This window comes from Natrix helvetica (assembly GCF_964273705.1).
Source record: "Natrix helvetica genome assembly, chromosome: 1".
In the NCBI taxonomy this organism is placed as follows: domain Eukaryota; kingdom Metazoa; phylum Chordata; class Lepidosauria; order Squamata; family Natricidae; genus Natrix; species Natrix helvetica.
Window position 1 is genome coordinate 345298283 of NC_138548.1, and position 21076 is coordinate 345319358.

General features: G+C 44.2%; 2 protein-coding genes across 5 annotated transcripts in view; both read left to right on the forward strand.

The window, feature by feature from the left end:
• The first annotated feature begins 704 nt into the window (after positions 1-704).
• LOC309396209 (acetylcholinesterase-like) lies at positions 705-8194 on the forward strand. 2 transcript variants are annotated; one of them, XM_081961137.1, is made up of 5 exons: positions 705-794; positions 2765-4286; positions 5269-5423; positions 6099-6147; positions 7663-8194. In XM_081961137.1, the coding sequence occupies exons 2-4, from the start codon at positions 2791-2793 to the stop codon at positions 6131-6133; spliced, it is 1686 nt and encodes a 561-aa protein (XP_081817263.1). In that variant the 5' UTR covers positions 705-794; positions 2765-2790; the 3' UTR covers positions 6134-6147; positions 7663-8194. The 2 variants fall into 2 exon arrangements, with proteins under 2 accessions (XP_081817263.1, XP_081817264.1); XM_081961138.1 differs by having other exon boundaries at positions 7838-8194.
• LOC309396127 (acetylcholinesterase-like) overlaps positions 747-21076 on the forward strand; it is a 56939-nt gene continuing 36609 nt past the window's right edge. For 2 of the 3 annotated variants that reach the window (XM_081960934.1, XM_081960937.1), the window contains exon 1: positions 20597-20732. The gene's annotated coding sequence lies outside the window, so the exon portion shown is untranslated. Of the gene's footprint in view, positions 773-20596; positions 20733-21076 lie in introns of those variants that run through there. The other variant, XM_081960935.1, reaches the window with a different exon arrangement.

A 21076-nucleotide genomic window follows, 5' to 3' on the forward strand; every position in this document is an offset into this window, starting at 1 on the left:
TAGGGGAGGGAAACGGAACAGGGAAAAGGGGGTGTGAGATACAATGGAGAAGAGAAAAAGAAAGAAAAGGGGGCATTGACTTTCAACTCTTCCTGGCACAGTACAAGATAAACACATTCCAACCTCAACTTTTTGCTTTTACACATTAATATATAACTATTATATTAATATATAATATTAATATACTAACTGCAGTAGTTTCCACCAAGGTCCTCTGTTCCGGCAGGAACAGAGGTTTAATCCTATTGGTCGAAGGGTCTGACAGCTCCCTATAAAAGAGCTGCTGTCAGACTCAACCTTCGCTGGATTGTTCTTACTCGTGGTTAATAAAGAGCTGTGGTTACCGTTAAGCCTGTGTGTGCCTATCCATTACCCAATCTAACACTGTCTGTCCTACTACATTTTTAGAGTCATCTCATTTAGGGTCACATCAGGTATCTGTTATTTGCTTTCAGGTTCTTTAGTTGCTTTGAAATCTGGACAGATGTTGTAATGGCTCTTTTCAAGGCTGCAGGTTGCACACCAGAGATAGTGACTGTCCTTTGCTCTGGAGTTCTCTCACCCCATTTGAAGGAACTTCACTGTTTTTTCATGTCTTTGATATTGGAGCCTTTTGCCAAAACTTTCAGCTTCCTCCCACTTTATGGACAGAATCCGGTTGGTCAATGCACCTTCCTGCAATATATAAAGTTCCTCTTTTCATGATCTTTTTTTTTTGTCTGTGTGTGAGCAGGATACATCTCTGAAGCTGCTTTCTTCTTTCGAATAACAAATAATCCCGTTAAATCTGACAAGTGAGTAAGTCTGTAGAATTGGCTGGTTAATTCTATTTAGGCTATATTTCTATTCCAGGCTAAACATAACGTTAAAGAGACAACAATTTCTTCAGCCGTAATAGGAAATGCCTGCTAGCATTTGAGACACAGAGAGCAAGAGTTGAAAAGAAAAGCAGTGAAGATAAAACCCACAGTGGGCTGTCATTTCTTCTAGGTTCAGAACTGTGCTTGCAAATTCCTATCATCTTTATCTAGCAATAAGAGCAGTTAAAAATCAGTGGGATATTCCTCTAGGTAGATGCTGATAGAATTGCATTTCCTAAAGCACTTGTCCACTTGGACTGGATACATCATGGGATGGGAGGTATTATTTCTACTTTGCTTTGCTTTAATATTGCTGGCTGTACAGTTGACAATTTGTTCAGTTTTGGAGTCTGTCTTGCTCCTCGAGGACAAATAATGTTAGGTCTTCTTCAGGAAGTCTACAGAAATGCTTCTTAAGCAGCCTAGAGCACCTGCTGAGAAAAGCATGTGTGGATGGGAAAATATTAAGGTTGGGGCAGAGTTCCCCAACCTTTTCAGTTGTGGATCGCCGTGTGTGTGCGGCAGACACACACGCATGCTGCTTGCGTGAGTGGGGATGCGTGCTTGCTCACACACTCATCTGCCACCTCTGTCGCCTGGTTCCAAAAGTCTCAAGGCCTGGTAATGGGCCACAGCTCAGAGATTGGGCACCCTTGGGTTGGGGAAAAGTAGCTGTTCTAAAAAATATTTCTGAGGCTAGCCTTTGTGTGAAAGAGAACAGCAAATCCTGCGGTGATCAGATTTACTGAGTTTCTGGGTTCAGAGGAGAAGTTGAAAGTGTGCTCTTTATCTTTTCAGTTGTACCTAACTTTAACTCCCAAAATTCTGGGACTTGAAGTCCACACCTCTTAAAGTTGCTAAGATTGAGAAACACTGATTTATAGCATTTTATAGATTAGCTGTCTCCATTTTTTTTCTGATACTTTACAATTTTGCTTATTTTGCCATTCTTACCACAACTGGTTTTTCTAAGAAATTTTATTGCACAACATACCCAAAAGAGGGCACACTTACCTTGGTAATCCTAGGTCTTAGATCGGGTGAAAGAAGGCACACTCAGGCTTCAGAGAAACAAACAGCTCTTTATTAGCACAAGTCAACTATGTACAGTCCAGGAAAGGTTCAGTCTGACAGCAGCCCTTTTATAGGGAGCTGTCAGACCCTTCGACCAATCAGATTGAATCTCTTTTCCCACCGAGGACCTTGGTGTAAACCATTATCAATGTTTCTGGTATCTAATACACGGTTTCAGTGACTTTTCTGGCTTGACATGGTGGGTGGATTTAAAACAAGTTCGGAGCAGTAAAAATGTTGATTTGGGGTAATTTCCATTATTTATTTCAGTTATATCATAATTTACAAGATATGGCTTAGTACACCAAGTTCCAGAATAGGATTCTGGAGTGTTAGAAACTTATTCTAACTTATTATGTTATATATTATCTGTATTCTAACTGTGTTAGAACACAGATAATATATAACAACACTGTATTGGGAATCCTGGAGAAGATCTAGCAATTCTGTGTAAAACTGTCCATTCCCTGAGCAAGGGGATCAGTAATCAAGAGTTCTAAGTGGTTCTTCTAGAACAGTGTTTCTCAAACTTGGCGACTTTAAGTCCTGTGGACTTCAACTCCCAGAATCCCCCAGCCAGCATAGCTGGCTGGGGGATTCTGGGAGTTGAAGTCCACAGGACTTAAAGTCGCCAAGTTTGAGAAACACTGTTCTAGAACATTGGAGATACATCATGGAGAAGGGCAGAGTTGACTAAGTCATTCCCTGCTCACCATTGGTGTCCTCAGCAAAAAGGGAGCCCTACCATCACAATAAAGTAATCATGAGTTGGCGTAAGGTGTGCTTATACAGTATTGGAATAATCTCATATTAGTTGTAACGTTTTCCAGGTCAACCGAATGGTCCTACTGTTGCAATGCCTTGTCTACTATGCCCGCCTCTCTTGTGCTGCCTCCTCCTCCTTCCCTTTCCATTAGCCTCCAGTTCTGCATCTAATGGAAACACAGTGGTCATAACCAGCAGTGGCCCTATTAAGGGCAAGCAGTTCCTGGCTGGCCCTGGATCTGTGACAGCCTATCTAGGCATTCCTTATGCTGAGCCTCCCCTGGGGAAGTTGCGTCTCCAGAAACCTCTTCCACATCAGCCATGGAGTCGAACCTTGGAGGCCACCAATTTTGGCAATTCCTGTCCTCAATTAATTCTCCGGGATATCCCTGAATCAGAGATGTGGTCTCCTAAAACACCACTGTCAGAAGATTGCCTTTCCCTCAACATCTGGGTGCCACACCCACAACCTACTTCACCAGTGCCTGTTTTGGTCTGGATACATGGAGGGGGATATTTAATGGGCGCGTCTTCTCTGGATATGTACAATGGGGCATCCTTGGCTGCCACTGAGAACGTCATTGTGGTCACCATCAATTATCGCTTGGGAGCCCTGGGCTTTCTGTATTTGCCACCAGTTGCAACAGGGAACCTAGGCTTATTGGACCAACAGCTGGCCCTGAAGTGGATAAAAGAGAATGCAGCTGCCTTTGGGGGAGATCCTTCTCGGGTGACCCTTTTTGGCCACAGTGCTGGAGGAGCTTGTGTGAATCTCCATCTTCTCGCACCAAAAAGCCAGGACCTTTTTGCCCAAGCGGTGATCCAGAGCGGAACAGCCAATGCCTTCTGGGCTTGGAGGTCCCCTGAGCATGCCAAACAGTTATCACTGGAATTTATTCATCTGCTAGGTTGCTCCGAGGACAATAATATCAACATAGGGCATTGTCTTCAAACCAAAAATGTTTCTGAACTTATTCTGCATGAAACATCTCTGTTCTTCAAAGGTGGCTTCCTTGCAAATTTTCCCTTCGTGCCAACCACAGATGGGGAGTTTTTGCTTGGTGAACCAGAAAAGCTGATGGAGGAGGGGCAAATTCAGGTCAAACCAGTCCTCATAGGTGAAACCTCTGATGAAGCAGCCCCATTTGTCCACTTTGTTTTCCCTAACATCACCCATGGTCTCATCAATCAGGAGCAGCTTCTGAAAGGGATACAGCTGTTAGTGCCAAATGCAACTGAAGATGTTGTTCAGGCTATCGCACTGAGGTACAGTGAAGGACAACACGGCCCAGCACAGTTCCATTCTACTCTGTCCCACATCTATACAGATTGGGTTTTTGCATGCCCATTTAGGGAAACTGCAGGAAATATCAGGAAAACTGGGAGTCCTGTATATGCCTATTTATTCACACATCGCCCTTCATGGTCAGTTTGGCCTGAATGGATTGGGGCAATTCACGGTGCTGAGGTTTCTTATGTTTTTGGAACCCTTGAATCAGTGCTGCCTGTCAATCAAACATATACAGAGGCTGAAGCCAGACTGAGCCGTAAGATGATGCATTATTGGGCAGAGTTTGCCAGAACTGGGTAAGCGGTTCACTTTATTTCTAAAAATTTGTATTTTAAATCCAAAGAAAATCTTTCCATTCAACCCTAGGCTTGGCTTGGCAATGTATATAAGCTATGATTGTAACAAACATATCTGTTACTTTAAATGTTAAAGAGATGTAATTGGCTTGTTACCTCAAGCAGCCATAAGAGGGAGCCGAATGGCTGTTAGCTCTCTGTTTTGTTAGACGGTGATCGGTATATTGTGAGGTACTGCGGTTTGCTACAGTTAGCTGTTTTGTTTGCTAGACTGACTATTTGATAACTGAATGACTGAACCGTGTATGACTTGGACTGTTAACTGGACTCTGAATACCTCTATACTTCCACATAGTAAACTTCTATATTTTATACTATTCAGTGTCCCTGTATGCTGGTTTGTCTGTGTTATTCCATACCACTCTCATTACGCTTCTCTACACAGAGAATGAGCAAAGGCTTGCAAGGGAGTAAGTAGTGAAGGGGAAACTCACAAGATGGAGGGTGTCCAGGGCGTCAGGATTGGGACTGGGACTGGCAGATCCAAGAGTCTACGAGGAGCTGACCTGGGTTTGGATCAGCAAGGAGGAGACACAAGAGATTTCACCAAGCCAAACTCTACCCCTCCCTCAAAGTCCCCTTTGGGAGTTCCCCGTGGATGTGGTTTCTCAAGTCAAAACCAGTCTCTTTGGAAAAGAGCTACATCAGAATAACAGAATTGGAAAGGATCTTGGAGCTCTTCTAGTCCAAACTCCTGCTCAAGCAGTTGCCAAGCAGGCAACTAGAACTAGCCCTATTCCATTCTGGACAAGTGGCTGTCCAGTATCTTCTTCAAAACCTCCAGCGATGAAGCATACATAGCTTCTGAAGGGAACTTCTGTTCCACTGATCAACTGTTCTCACTGTCAGGAAATTTCTCCTTATTTCTAGGTTGGTTCTCCTTTTGATTCATTTCCATCCATATCCTTTTCTTCCTCCTTAGGAATCCCACTGGGTTAGTGGCCAGCAAGGATGAGTGGCCACTCTATAATGCCACAAAGCAGAATTTCTTCCTTCTTAATACTGAACCATTCCAGGAAAGGATGGTAGAGCACTGTGATTTTTTAAAGAGCCATTTGTTAAAGGCTGAAGAGACACGTAAGTTCAGCTATTAGTTCTACATTTGGAAGGGAGTAATGGTTGATGGAAAATATGTTCTTAAAACTCATTTATATATCAGATATAGAGATCACCCATCTCACTCATAGAGCAATCTCGAAAAATGATTTTATTGCCACTCTTTGCTGAAACATACTCATTTGATTTTACACTAGGCAATTTTGTAATGCTAGTGATAAATTTTGTAGAGCAAGTATATTTCATGACATCCCAAGAGTTGGGTCTCTAGTAATGTCCGCTAAGTAAGCCTTAGTTGCTCACATAAAGATGACAACAACAACAATAACGAATCACAAAACATCTGGCTCACCACTTGACGACCAACGTCATTGACAAAATCCCTCTCAGTCAATTGCAAAAGGCAGCTCTATTTGGAATAGCTTACATCCTGCAATGGTAACTTTAATATCATCAAAAAATATCTGCTCATCTGCCCAGCTTTTTGGGAAGGACAGAGTGGGTGGACAAAAAATGTCAAATCCTAAACATCTGGCTGACCTTGTGAAGAACAATAATGTTTTGAGATATATATTTAATAAATATAGTATATTTTGCCATAAATCATGGAATCCTCAGAACCCTACTTCTAGATTCAGATTCTCTAGTGATAAGATGTACACCTTATCTTGATATTGTATTTTTCTTGTTCTGCAGACAAGTCCGAAGGTGATTCTGTTTCATCAGACTAGGAAGAAGACAGGAGGTAGGAATCCAGTGCTTGATTGTAGTAATGGCCGGCAATTGGAATCAAGTTGGATGATTTCAGAAGGGGGCTAGACTTCTTTCTAAATAGTGATTTCACATAGGCATTCCAAACCATTTTTAAATAGCACTTTTGTGGCTCAGCTTCGCTCTGTGGAGTGGAAGCTCTCCAAACTGATACCAATGGCCTAGAGGAACCTGGAGAAACCTCTAGATCTCAGCATAAACAATGACAGATCTTGGGCATAGGGGAAGGAAGGAATGAGCCACAAAGAGTAACTTACAGAGAAATCATGCAGTGCTGAGAAAGAGAAAGATGAGAATGAAATTCAGTTTTCAGATGAATGGGACTATTTAATAGACAAATGGAGACATTAGGAATGTGTCCTTGTAGCCCATGATAAATGCTATCAGGACATTCCCATAGGCACCCCTGAATCTCAAGAGGCAAATATTTCTTCTAAAGAAGACCATTGTCCTCTCTAGATGACAGAAGGGCAGAAAGTAACTTGAGATCAGTTAGGTTATTAATTACCAATGTGTATGCATGCATATAAATCCCCTCCATTTTCAAATGTATAAATATGAGTGAATCTGTCAGGTCTGCCATTATAATGGCTTGAGCCTACTTCGCTGGCATCCTGCCATAAAATATGGAGAGGGGGAGGACAGGATGACAGAATCCAGAGGTGCCAATCTGGAACAGACTGGCTGATCCAATAACATAAGCATGAGAACAGAATGTGAAACCCCACCAAAGAGGCATCAAACCTTAAAGCTGTTACCAAAACTCCTAATATTATTGGACTCTTAAAACTGATGAAGATGGGAAGGCCCTGGAGAAGGGGAAAAGGCAGACTTTGTGCGGGAATACTCAGATCCAGCTTTTCTTGCGCTGTAACCACTTGACTTTAGTAAAAGTATACCTTTTGCTACAAGTGGATTCGAGGGTCTTTCTTTCCTAAACATCCAAGCTGAGACAAGCCTGACAGCATCCTTTTCTCTGCATTTTCTTGAGGGAATTTCTCCAGTGTTAACAGTGAATACTGCAGCGAGCCTTGATTACGAGCTTTGGATCCTGCATTTTGATTCCACAAACCCCTCCAGGTTTAGTATAAGGGGATTACAAAGCACCTTAGGTGGACTTTTTAGGTTAAGATTAAGGCACCAGGCTAGACATCAGGAGATTGTATGTTCTAATCCTACTTTAGCCATGAAAGGCAAAAAGGTAGGATTAGAATTCACGGTCTGATAACTTTTAGCCTGGTGACTTAATCTCAAAAATCCATCTAAGGTGCTCTGTGTTCCTCTTACAATAAATAGGCTGATTTTAGACTAGTCACACTTTCTCTCAGCCCAACCTACCTCAAAGGGTTGTTGTTGTGGGGAAAATAGGAGGAGGAGGAAGGAATGTGGGGTATGTTCTCCACCTTGGGTTATTTGTAAAAATAATAAAGGCGAGATACATATAATAAACAAAAAATTAATAAAATTCTCTTATTCTACCTTACTACAGAGAAGAGCATCCTGGAATCTCTGCTTTGCCTGTGTCTTGAACTGGCCTACTATGAAGGACTGCCCCTTAGGTTGAATCTCTTTGAAAATGGCATCCATATGTCAAAGGCACCATTTGAAAACCTAGCTACAGTTTGTTTGCTTCAGAATAGTGGTTGTCTGTTTATTTCTCTCAGGAACCAGTCAAGACCTTCCCTGAAAGCCTGGAGAAATGATGACAAGCTGCACCAGAGAACCTTCCAGAAGCATCCATTGTCCTTTCAGGGACTGATTGGTGGCAACTTGGAAGACAAATAAGGAGACAACTAAAACCCACATCACTTTTGCTGTTAAAATAATAAATTGCTAGGAATAATTTGTTACATCTTGATTTGAGACAGGCTTTTAATTAATCCCCCTTCCTCAAAAACAACCTCTTAATAAATACTGTCTGAATTCTTAGGCTAAAAATCTCTTTATTTTCACAACAATGTCAGAACCTGATGCAATATGAAAAAACAAATAAAGGAAACTGGAATTCTGCCAAATTCTGGTAGAACCCAATGATTCACGTATGTTTTTCATAGGTTTCAATCTAATAAATGGGCAGGTTTCGTATTCTGGGTATCAACATTATTTTAATATACCCTGATATGGAGAAACCAGTTTAGGCAGGATGCTTCCATTGGGACATGATTCATTTAATTAGAGATGTTTTCTCATGTGCTGTAAGAACAGTTTCAATCGGAGATACTAGTAGTTACTGGAATCCATGTATCCTGGTTTGGAAAGGAAGGGTTAGGGTTAGGGTCAGCAGAAATTCATAGCATTAAGAGTTGGGCTTTTCAAAGTTTTCCCCTTAGCAACTATCTACTGAAACTACCTCCATTACCTTCCCATATCCCAAACTCCCAATGTTTCTCTACACCAGAGGTGATATTCAGCCGGTTCTGACTAGTTCTGGAGAACCGGTAGCGGAAATTTTGAGTAGTTGGAGAACCGGTAAATACAACCTCTGGCTGGCCACACCCCCATCTATTCTCTGCCTCCCGAGTCCCAGCTGATGAAATGGGGATTTTGCAGTAACCTTCCCCTGGATTGGGGAGGGAATGGGGATTTTACAATATCCTTTCCCTGCCATACCCACCAAGCCACACCCACAGAACCGGTAGTAAAAAAATTGGAATTCCACCATTGCTCCACACACACCATACACACAGACATATCACACTCACACCTCACCACACTATACTCACCATGCTATGTGCATCACACATCACACACCACACTCCACAAGGTACACCACACCATACAAGCACATACACGCCACCCCACACACGCCACCCCACCCCACCCTATACTATACCATACCATACCATAATATACTATACTGGATTAATCTGTAGACTCTACTATAATGGATTACTAGCCATGGTGGCGCAGTGGTTAGAACTGTGATAGCAAACCTATGGGACGTGTGCCAGAGGTAGCACACGGCACCCTTTCTGATGGGCTGTCAGCCCAGTTCAGCTCCACCGTGCATGCGTGCACCTCCCACCAGTCAGCTGGTCTTTGAGTCTCTGCTGTGCATGCAGGGGCGGGGCGCATGCAGGAGGCGCATGTGCATGCACACAAAGTGACTGCAGGGGATGCCCATGCATGACATTTTGGGGGTTCGTGCACCCGTGCGTGCATACACGCCCGCACACTTTGGCCACTTGGTTCAGAAAAGATTAGCCATCACTGGGTTAGAATATAGTACATCAGGCTAATTCTGATGACTGCCAGCTGCAGCAGTTTTGCAGTTCGATTCAGACCGGCTCAAAGTTGACTCAACCTTCTATCCTTCCGAGGTGGGTAAAATGAGGACCCAGATTGTTTGGGGCCAATAAGGTGACTCCGTAAACTACTTAGAGAGGGCTGTAAAGCACTGTAAAATAGAATATAAGTCTAAGTGCTATTGCTATTAGAGATAAATATCCTTAAGCCTACCTTATTCCTACCTGGTATCCTTTCAAGGTTAAAATCTTTGGAGGGCATTAAGCAAGAAAGGTTTCTTTAACATAATACTTCAATCAAAAAGGAATAATGTTTAATACAGTAATTGAAGAAAGAATTCTGAATGTGTAGTTTATGGTTCACAGTGCTATTGAGATAGATATTTGGTCTTTTTTGTCCATGTCTCCTTACAATTTGGCATTAGGTTTATAATGAAGTTATCTGCTTTTTAAAAAAAACACTGCAGTTTTCACTTCCTACACTCTTGACACCTTATTTAATTTTTATTTACAATTGTTATTTTTACTGTCACAAGTGGGTTCCCATCTTCTAGTGAAAACGTCTTTCAGAGAAAAGTGCAGGAATGTTGAGGCAGTCGCTAGGGGTCAGCACAGGCTCTGCACCAGAGGTGGGTTGCTAATTTTTTTACTACCGGTTCAGGCATGCTCCCGCACGAGACACTTCTGGGCATGAGCAGAAGCATCCAGAGCGGGTGGGTGGAGTCTCCCGCCACCACTACTACTGTTTCGTCCGATCTGGGCCAAACCGGCAGCAACCCACCTCTGCTCTGCATGCATAGAGACAGAGAATATTATATCAGAATAAGCTTTCATGCCCTATGAAGTCCATCCAGTGGGCTTCTATCTCCAGCTTTTGCATTGTTAAAGTCAATGTGATTGGCCAGCTAGTCAGGCCAGAAGAAAAGTCCCATCGCACAGTCTGTGTTTTCAACAATGTCACAATTTTGTCCTTACAGGACTGAACTGGGAGGACTTTCTGTCCCTCAACATTATTCTATCTCTCTGTGACTATCAGAGAAACGGTGGAAAACTCTCCAAAGACATTTCCAGCAACTGGTTGAAAGAAGGTTGAAACCATTGGATTAATCCCAAAGCCTGCAAGTTAACAGAGTGAGGCCCTCGGGCCCTTAGGACTAATGCCAACCCACAACCCACAAAGCTATTTAGATTTTAATTTCTTTGAGGAAATAGCTGTACTGTTTGAAGTAGTTGTGAAAAAGTGGGTGTTCATAGAATCAAAGTGGGAAAGGATAAGACAAAAGCGAAGCGTGTGCGAATCAAACCGGTAGTAAAACCGGGAGCAACCCACCTCTGAGGGGTTGTCACGATTATCATTTTAAAAGCAGGAGTTGGCTCTGATGTCTGCAGGGGGGATATAAAGAAGCTCTCCTTTGTGATTTTGTCTGTCCTTGTTTGCCCCATTTCTTCCACCCTTATTCCTCTTTTGCCATATATTGCTGCCCCCGCCTGTTTTCCACCCCTGTCTCTTTCTATTTATCCGTCAGCTTCTCCTTGCCTGCCTTCCTGTTCATCTGTTTGGCCAACTCTTTCCCACAGGTGTCCTCTACAACCAGTTCTTATCCCAGGTGGACTTTGAGCTTCTCCGTGACCATGCCAAGGAACTTGGGGTCCTGGTTTTTGAGAACCCAATCAAGCGTGTCATGGTGGTGACTCCCGCCGGCCACTCAGACGTCAAACGCTTCTGGAAGCGTCAGAAACACAGTTCCTGAAGGCATCGATTGTACTCCGTGTTCTTCTGATCACGCTTGTTGGAAAGTGGACCAAACAGAAAGGCAGGAATATTCTTTCCCTCCCATTACTTCGAGTGGATGCAAGACAGGCGGAGAGAAGGAAAACGGGGATGGCTGACTGATTATCCCTTTTCAGCCAAAAAGAGATTCGAAACTTGCTTTTTTAAAAAATGTGAATATGTGAATGAAGACAGATCTCTATGCAGAAGCTGCGTTTACACATTGCACTCACCCATATTGTGATTAGTTTGGCCCTAACATAATGTGTTCAGCACACCAAATCACCTTCTCTTGATCTGGTGGTTTGCCTAATTTGATATTCCATTTGATATTCCATCATGGGGATGGCTTTTGTTTTTTTAAAAAAACAGTGCCAAATACTCAGATGTTTCACCATGACTCAACAGCATGAAGATGCTGTGATTTCACTTGTTCCTCTTCTACCTGTGAGGGAGACTTTGGTTGAAGTCTTTGGTTGAAGTTGAGCAGATTACCTGTTCACCAATCTGTCCTGTGTTGGTGAACTTTCTAAATCCTGTATGCACAGTTGAAGCCTCTGTTGACTTGGACCTGTAGGTCAACAGGCTTGTCATTCCACCTCTTTTTATCTGAAATCCAGATGTTGAATTAAAACTAGCTGAGAAATTGTGGGAATATCTTCAGGTTTTTATTCTTCATCCTAAATTTGGCACCTCCAAACACTGCGGAGGAAATGGTGTATTTTGTTCTTGGGAAGCTGCGCTAGGTGGCTTATGGGTGATTGTAAAGAGGAAATGGGAATCGTTTACGTATATTAAACACATAAATATGGGGTTTTTTTAAAAAAATGAAATAAATAAAAGTACCTTGGGTGTGTTCCTGTACTCAGAGTGCTGTGTCATTCTAAAATAAAGAATAAGTCTAGCAAATGTAGTAATTGTCAGAGGTGAATAACGCAGAAGTTCTCATTCCAGACAGCTAATAAAATTCTTAGTTATCTCTGGTTCTCATAGATACAGGTTTTGGATCACTGAAAGGGAATTCCTTCCTCAATCGGAAGTTTGCCTAATTGCTTTAGTAATTTTTTCCCCTATTGTGATACAAACTTACAATAACTTTATATAAACTCCCCTGTCCTCTGCTTTGGGAAATGTTCCACCAGAACATTCTGAAATGATCTGCCATAAGCCTAAAGCTACCATCTTCCCAAACAGATGGACCACCCTGTGGAAATTAAGCAAGGAAAGTGGTGATGGGAAAGGCAGCTTGGTCTAGTGGTTAAAGCATCAGGCTAGAATCCGGGAAAGCTGGTTAGCCATAAAAACCAGCTGGGTGGCCTTGAGCTGGTCATCCCAGAAGCTCCTTCAGTTCTGACTGATCTTGCAGTCCATCTGCCTTACAAAATTCAGCAGCCCATCTGCATTTCAAAGACAAAGGCCACTCTTTTGAAGATAGCAAAGTCCATTATCTGGACCAAGAGGACCACTGGTTTGAAAGAGGTGCCAAAGTGGCTATCTATATTAAAATTGCCCTCCTTCAACAGGACTGCCTTTTGTACAGAAGGTAGAAATTATTTGTCCATTGATGGCCAATTTCTTACAGTGCCAGGCTTCCAGGACTTCTCTAGTATTTGTGGACTTGGCTTGGTCTAAGATGGTCATAGTTTCTCAATTGAAACTATGGTTAAGTCCATAAGTTGTGAAATTAAAGAGTTTTCATCATGCCCTCTGACTGGCACGCTGAAAAATTGGCCCTTTTTCTGCAAGAAAACAAGCAAGCTCAGAGAGCACCAAGGGTTGCTCATTTCAGCCCTGAGCTACAACTATTCTCCTTTAAAGTAGAATAATTTGACCCAGGTCACTTGTACCTCAAGTGGGAATGCTGGGTTGATTTGCTCGATGATCCACTGGTTTCTTTTCCTGGCTGACCATGGTAGCCTCAGGAGTCTTCTCCAACATTTAAGTTCAAAGGCGTCAATACTTCCTATCCTGCTTCTTTAAATTCCAAACTTTTGCTGCCATAGAGTGTCACAGGGAATACCATAATGTAAAACTAATCCTCCAAACACACAAGATTGCTTATCTAAAGGGGTTATATGTACTAAAGGATCAATGTACTGCCATCGACCTCGTTATTGGCAGACATTTTTTATCATGGGAGGAGAACCAACTGAGCTAATCTTGGCTGTACACATGCCAGAGCTGCATTTGTAGGGTACCTCTTTCTCTCACCAATAAACCAACATTTCTTTCCTGAAGGCATATCTTGGCTCCTCCTTTGACAAGGTAACCACTCTGATTGATAAAGAAAAGACCTGGAATGTACCTCAATTTCAGTACAGCTTTTAATCAGGCTGCCTGTGGCAGTGTCATTAACCAGCCATTGAAATGTGGGTTTGAATCGCAGTGCACTAAGGGGAGTCCACAACTGAATGAAGAACCATATGCAAAGCATCAGCGTTAATAATTCTGTATCAGGCTGGAGAATGTAGTCTCTTATGTGCAAATTAATTAGCATAAAACTTAGAATCATAGGGCTGAAAAGGACCTTAGAGGTCTTCTACCACATGTATCATTTTTATTTTATTATATATGCCACTTTATAATGCCTTGGTAAGGCCACACTTGGAATACTGCATCCAGTTTTGTTTGCCACAATGTACAAAAGATATGGAGACTAGAAAGAATGCAGAGAAGAGCAACAAAGAGGATTAGGGGACTGGAGACTAAAACATATGAAGAACGGTTGCAGGAACTGGGTATGTCTAGCTTAAAAGAAAGAAGGACTAGGGGAGACATGATAGCAGTGTTCCAATATCTCAGGGGCTGCCACAAAGAAGAGGGAGTCAAACTATTCTCCAAAGCACCTGAGGGTAGGACAAGAAGCAATGGGTGGAAACTAATCAAGGAGAGAAGAAACCTAGAATTAAGGAGAAATTTCCTGACGGAAAAATTAATCAATGGGACTGTTGCAGCAGGGTGAGGCTTGCACCACAATGCTCAATAAAAACGGGACGTGAGACCACGAAGGTGCAAGAGAAACAGGTTTATTGATGCATCGAGTTCAGTGTGTTCACACACCAAAATCTGAATTGCCTTGTTTCCGCCCAGGACGCTACTTTTATGCCGTGTTCCACACTGAGCATTCTCAAGGCGTTTCCATACACGAGACAAACATGACATTTCGAAAAGGAGAAGTTCATTTTGGAATGTTACAAACAGAAGTACATATGAAAAATACAAAAAGAGAAGTTCCTATCATGTCTTAAGCTATCGGCAATTTCACCACTGTTCTATCTTACACTCACACTTGGCTTCCTGTGCCCCTCCTTTACAGCGTCTTACCACACTGTTCCAGTAAAATTTGTAACAATTTTGAGGAAGAAAGAGATCAGAGTTTAATCAAAGTGCTTATTAAGGACATATTACTGATTTAAGGTATAGAATCTGGGGGCTCCTATACCCAGGTGATATGGTGAGATTTTGGCCGTTCTCTCCTGGCTGCCTCAGGACAAGTTGCCTCCAGAAGTTGTGAATGCTCCAAGACTGGGCGTTTTTAAGAAGATGTTGAATATCCATTTGTCTGAAGTGTAGGGTTTCCTGCCTAAGCAGGGGGTTGGACTAGAAGACCTTCAAGGTCCCTTCCAACTCTGTTATTCTATTCTAATATAAAATACAAAGAAGAAACAAAAATAGGAAATTAGGGAAGGGAAAGGGAACAGGGAAAAGGGTGTGAGATACAATGGAGAAGAGAAAAAGAAAGAAAAGGGGGCATTGACTTCCAACTCTTCCTGACACGGTACAAGATAAACACATTCCAACCTGAACTTTTTGCTTTTGCACATTAATATATAACTGGCCATTCCTATAACACCAAATCTTGCTAATCAACAAAACCAAAGTCAGAGTTTCATTTTTTTCTTCACAAGCACAATTTCCAGAAGTGATATCCAAATAAGAACATATTTTTCTCTTTAAATAAAATGGTCATTTTAATAATTCCTGCCTTATCTTCCCTGCTATGGAAATAATGTATATTTTTTCCAATCCCCTTTTTTGTGTGACAGCCCCTCAAGTATTGGAAGACAGCGATCCCCTCTAATCTTTCTTTTTAATAGGCTAGTCCTGGGATCGGCAATCCGCGGCTCTGGAGCAGCATGTGGCTCTTTCATCCCTCTGCTGCGGCTCCCTGTTGCCAGTCGACACCACAATTTTGAGCGGAGCTTCCAGTTGGGGAGGGGAACAGGGCATGCCAGGAGGAGACTCTATGGCAAGGGGTGGGTTGTCTGGTCAGCTCCACAGACTCAACCATCGCTGGATTGTTCTCACTTGTTCGACTTAATAAAGCGCTGTTGTTACCATTAAGCCTGTGGGATTGGAAGGCAACTAGGCGAACCGAAAAGAGTGTAGCGATCTAGCAAGTATATCCAGCCAGGAGCTCAGCGTGGCTTCGAGCAGCCATTTTTGAGCGGCAAACTCGAAACGCCCTCAGAACACAAAATGGCCATGTACGCCCCAGCAATTCCGTATGACCCAGTCACCGAACACTGGGACTCGTACATGCTACGATTTGACTGCTTCCTCAAGGAAAACAACCTCATGGGCCTTTCTGAAGGCCACAAGAAGAACATGTTCCTCGGGTACTGTGGCCAGGAAGTGTTCGAGACAGCAAAAGACATCTCTGAGCTGACACCGCTACAATCAGTCGCCTGGTCCGTGCTCCAACAGATGCTTAGGACTCATTACGTGCCCAAGCCGTCCAAGCACTTTCACCGGCATAAATTCAATATCAGGAATCAGAAGGAGGGCAAGTCAATTAACGAGTACGTTGCTGAACTCCGTAAGGCCGCAGCGTACTGTGAATTCAGAGACTTAGACGGGCTGATTCTAGACCACATTATATGCAGTGTACGGGACATTAATTTACAGAGGAGGTTGCTCGCAAAATCAAACTTCACTCTGCAGATTGCCTTGGACGAAGCCAGGGCATCAGAATCAGCCGTCAAATTGAGAAGCACACATGTTCATCTCAAGTCCACAGAGCCCGAGTGTTTTGAAGGAGAAGATGATGATAGCTGCCGCATGTGCAGTAGCTGCGCCCAACCGGCACGTAAATTCAAACAGTGTCTCCCGCCTTGCGCGAGCTGCAGAGGAGACCATGTCAGATCGGCTTACGGTTTCTGCAATGCAACCTGCCAGCGCTGCGAGTGAAAGGGGCACATCACAAAGGTGTGCCGGAGCGAATGCCCTGCCACTGCCTTGCAGCCTAGAGGTGCACCAAGCCCCCAACTGAGGCCCAGCCAAGGGGCCTGGAGGAAGCCACCACTGCGCTCAGAGGCCAACGACAGAGTCACCCATCACACATCAATCAGACAAGTCCGCACCAGGCGGCCAAAAAAGCTGAAAGTCATAGTCCTCATCGAGGACTCTCCATGTGAGATGGAGATCGACACCAGGTCATCACTGACCATAATAGCATGGTCTACCCTGAAACAGGCTATCCCTAGCCTCAAGAAGCAGCACCTTCGCACCCCTGACATCCGCCTACGCAATTACCAGGGAAACTGGGTCCCCATTGTGGGCCAAGGCACCTTCCAGGTGAACTTCAAGCAGTTCAGCAGGAAACTCCCAGTGTCAGTGGTCAGCGGCAACCTGCAGAGCCTCCTAGGGCTAGATTGGTTCCAAACCCTGGGCCTAGAGGTGACCGGTATCAACGCCTTGAAAGAGGACGGCGCTGAAGCTATTTTTAAGGAGTTCGAGGATGTCTTCGGCACCCATCTGGGTAAATATTTGGGGACCCCAATTTCATTTAATTTGGACCCCAACATAGCCCCAATAAGGCTAAAACCCAGGAGAGTGCCTTTTGCTCTCCGCCCCAAAATTGACAGGGAAATTGACAAGCTCGTAGGTCAGGGAATCCTAGAGCCGGTCGATCATGCACGCTGGGAGACCGCTATAGTGACACCTGTCAAATCTTACGGGTCATTTCGCAACTGCGCGGACTACAAATGCACAATTAATAAAGCGCTACAACAAAGGGCCTACCCTGTAGCCATTGTACAGCACCTTCTCCATTCATTAGGCCCTGGAAAATTTTTCGCTAAATTGGACATGGTGCAGGCATACCAACAATTGCCTGCAGATGGCACTACGGTGGAGGCCCAAACCATTGTGACGCACAGGGATGCATTCAAATGTCACCGCCTGCAATGCGGCGTTAGTATCACCCCTGGACTGTTCCAAAGCATCATGGAAGGGCTATTAAAGGGGATTCCAGGAGCCGTCCCCTATTTCGACGACATTTTGGTATCGGCTGCAAATGAGGCGCAACTTTTAAAATGAGTACGAGCAGTTTTGGGTAGAATTAGAGACAAAGGCCTCCGTCTCAAAAAGGAGAAATGCCAAATTAACGTGCCAAGGGTTGAATTCCTAGGGTACCTGATCGATGGCTCTGGGATTCACCCAATCACACAAAAAAATCAAAGCGATTCAGGATGCCCCCACACCTCGCAATCAAACTGAGCTGCAGGTGCTCCTCGGACTCCCAAATTTTTACAGCATCATTCTAAAACAGAAAGCCACCATTGCTGAGCCCCTACATCGTCTCCTGGCTAAAAATGTAATGTGGTCCTTGGGAAAAGCTGAGGCTGCCGCATTTGCCGGAGTAAAATGACTCCTGTCGGCGGATTCTTTCCTCATCCAGTACAGCCAGACCCTGCCGTTGGTGCCGAACTCCGACGCTTCACCGTTCGATGTCGGCACCATCCTCAGCCACCGTATGCCCAATGGAACTGAAGCCCCTATTGCATTTTATTCCAGGACCCTATGCGCCGCAGAGCAGAACTACACCCAGATGGACCGTGAGGCTTTGGCTGCTGTGGCAGGAGTAAAAAGGTTCCACGAGTACCTTTATGGATGGGACTTCGAACTGATTACAGACCACAAGCCGTTGTTGGGTTTACTGGCTGGGGATCGTCCTACCCCAGTGTGTTTATCACCCCGCATGACCAGATGGACTATTTTTCCTGGCTGTCTACTCCTACCGCCTTATCCACCGAACTGGCTCCACTTTGGGGCATGCTGATGCTCTCAGCCCCTGCCTGCTGCCTGAACCTCTTGCTGACACTACCCCCAAGATGCCACTCCTCCTCATTGACTGCCTGGACACTGGGCTTGTCTCAGCCACTGATGTTGCCCGTCACTGTGCAAAGGACTCCACCATCAAGCAAATTTTGAACTGGGTATGGAGGGGGTGGCCAAAGAGGCCTGTTGGGACTGATTTTAAAATGTACTTTGCTAAACGTGACGAATTATCGGTGTAAATGGCTGTCTACTGTGGGGGGAGTGGGTTGTTGTTCCACCAAAACTGCGCATTGCAGTATTAGAGGCTTTACATGTAGGGCATCCTGGAATTGTCAGGATGAAGTCTTTGGCTAGGAGTTATGTGTTGTTTCCTAACATGGACAGGGAGATCAAAGAATGGGTGGCTACCTGCACACCGTGCAGGAGTCCAGACCAGCTCCCCCTGGGGCGTCCACTAAGGAGTGGGAGCGACCTCAAGCACCATGGTCTAGGTACACATTGACTTTGCTGACCCAGTTCATGACCAGACATTCTTAGTACTTGTGGACATTTACTCGAAGTAGTTAGAATTAGTCCTGATGACGTCCACAACGGCAGAAGCAGTCATCAAGGTGCTTCTCTGTGATGGGCCCAACCCTCTGGAATGACCTCCCCCCGACATTAGAACTACCACTGACTTCCGTTCCTTCCGTCAAAAATTAAAGACTCACCTGTTTTGATTAGCTGGCCTGGCACATTCTTAGTTTTTACCTCCCGGTGGATATATTTTAATGGGTAATTTTTGGGTAATATTTTAACTCCTGGGTTATTAGAGTTTTTAATGTACTATATTTATTATTCTATATACAGTCTTGCAACATCCTCCACCTACGTATTTAATTATTTAACTGTTTTATGTATGTATTTTATAACGCATTTTAGTGACTGTACACCACCACGAGTCCCTTTCGGGAGAGGGGGCGGTCTATAAATATGAATAATAAATAAATAAAATAAATACGGAGACTTTCCTCCATGCACAGCCTGCCCCACGTCTTGGCCTCTGACAACGGGCCCCAATTCATGGCCATGCAATTTGAGACCTTCCTAGCAGCTCAGGGAATCAGGCATGCCCTGGTCACGCCATTCCATCCGGCCTCCAATGGTCAGGCGAAGAGAATGGTGAGATCTGCAAATTGGCAAACACAGGTTGACCATTACCAACTAATTCAGCACATCATGCCCAGTGCCACTACTGGGAGAAGCCCCTCCGAGCTTCTCATGGGTCGCCAGAAAAGGTCCCACTTAGTCCAGCTACACCCCAATTATTCTGCCTCATCGCCCCCAGACTCCACAAGCAAGTTTCGGACTTTTAGCGTAGGGGATTCGGTATATGCCCACAACTATCCCTGGGGAACTCTGTGGATCCCTGCCACAGTGATAGGCATCACCGGCCCTTGCTCTTACCTTCTAGAGCTCAAGGATGGTAGGAATTGGACAAGGCATATTGACCAACTCCATGGCCGCCTCTCCAACTCCAATCTTAGACAACCAGAGGTAACTCCTGTACGAGTTAGCCAAAGCCCTACCCAAACGGAGCAAACACTCACTCCTTCCCCAGTCAGCTCAAGCCCGAGGGTACCGGGAAGCTTATCTGGTATTGTTGCAGGCCAGCAGCGAGCTCCAAGCGAACGGGCTCCAGAAACTCCAGCCGTGGCCTGTGAAAAGTTCCAGGAGCTTCCACCAAGCGGAGATGCGGAGCAAACAGGTCCGTCCGACCTGTCCAAGGAAACCCCTTCTACTGAACTGCACAGGTCAGGCAGAGCTACCCAAAAGCCCGCCTACCTGTGTGACTACGTTGGCAGTAGGATTGTTCCATCTAAGAGGGGAGGGGTGATAGATACTTGTACTAACTGCAGTGGTTTCCACCAAGGTCACCGAGGTTTAATCCTATTGGTCGAAGGGTCTGACAGCTCCCTATAAAAGGGCTGCTGTCAGACTCAACCTTCGCTGGATTGTTCTCGCTTGTTGTACTTAATAAAGAGCTGTTGTTACCGTTAAGCCTGTGAGTGCCTATCCATTACCCAATCTAAAACTGTCTGTCCTACATTTTTAGAATCATCCAATTTAGGGTCACCCCTGGTATCTGTTATTTGCTTTCAGGTTCTTTAGTTGCTTTGAAATCTGGACAGATGTTTTAATGGCTCTTTTCAAGGCTGCAGGTTGCACATCAGAGATAGTGACTGCTCTGGAGTTCTCTCACCCCATTTGAAGGAACTTCCTTGTTTTTTCATGTCTTTGATATTTGAACCTTTTGCCAAAACTTTCAGCTTCCTCACCCTTTATGGACAGAATCCGGTTGGTCAATGCACCTTCCTGCAATATATAAAGTTCCTCTTTTCATGATCATTTTTTTGTCTGTGTGTGAGCAGGATACAGCCTGGTAACCTCTGAAGCTGCTTTCTTCTTTCAAATAACAAATAATCCCGTTAAATCTGACAAGTGAGTAAATCTGCAGAATTTTTGAAAAACAGTGGGTTTTTTTTTTTCAGAGAATTAGCAGATGATTTTAAGGAAAGGGAGTAGAATTTCTTGTTTTTTTCTGGCTGGTTAATTCTATTTAGTCTAGTTATTTCTATTACAGGCTAAACTTTTTGGTTGTGGATCACCGTGTGTGTGTGTAGAGGGGAACAATCTCTGTGTGCAGCAGGCACACACGCATGCTGCTTGCGTGAGTGGGGATCCGTGCATTGCTCACACACTCATCCGCCACCTCCGTGGCCCGATTCCAAAAGTCTCAAGGCCTGGCAATGGGCCACAGCTCAGAGATTGGGCACCCTTGGGTT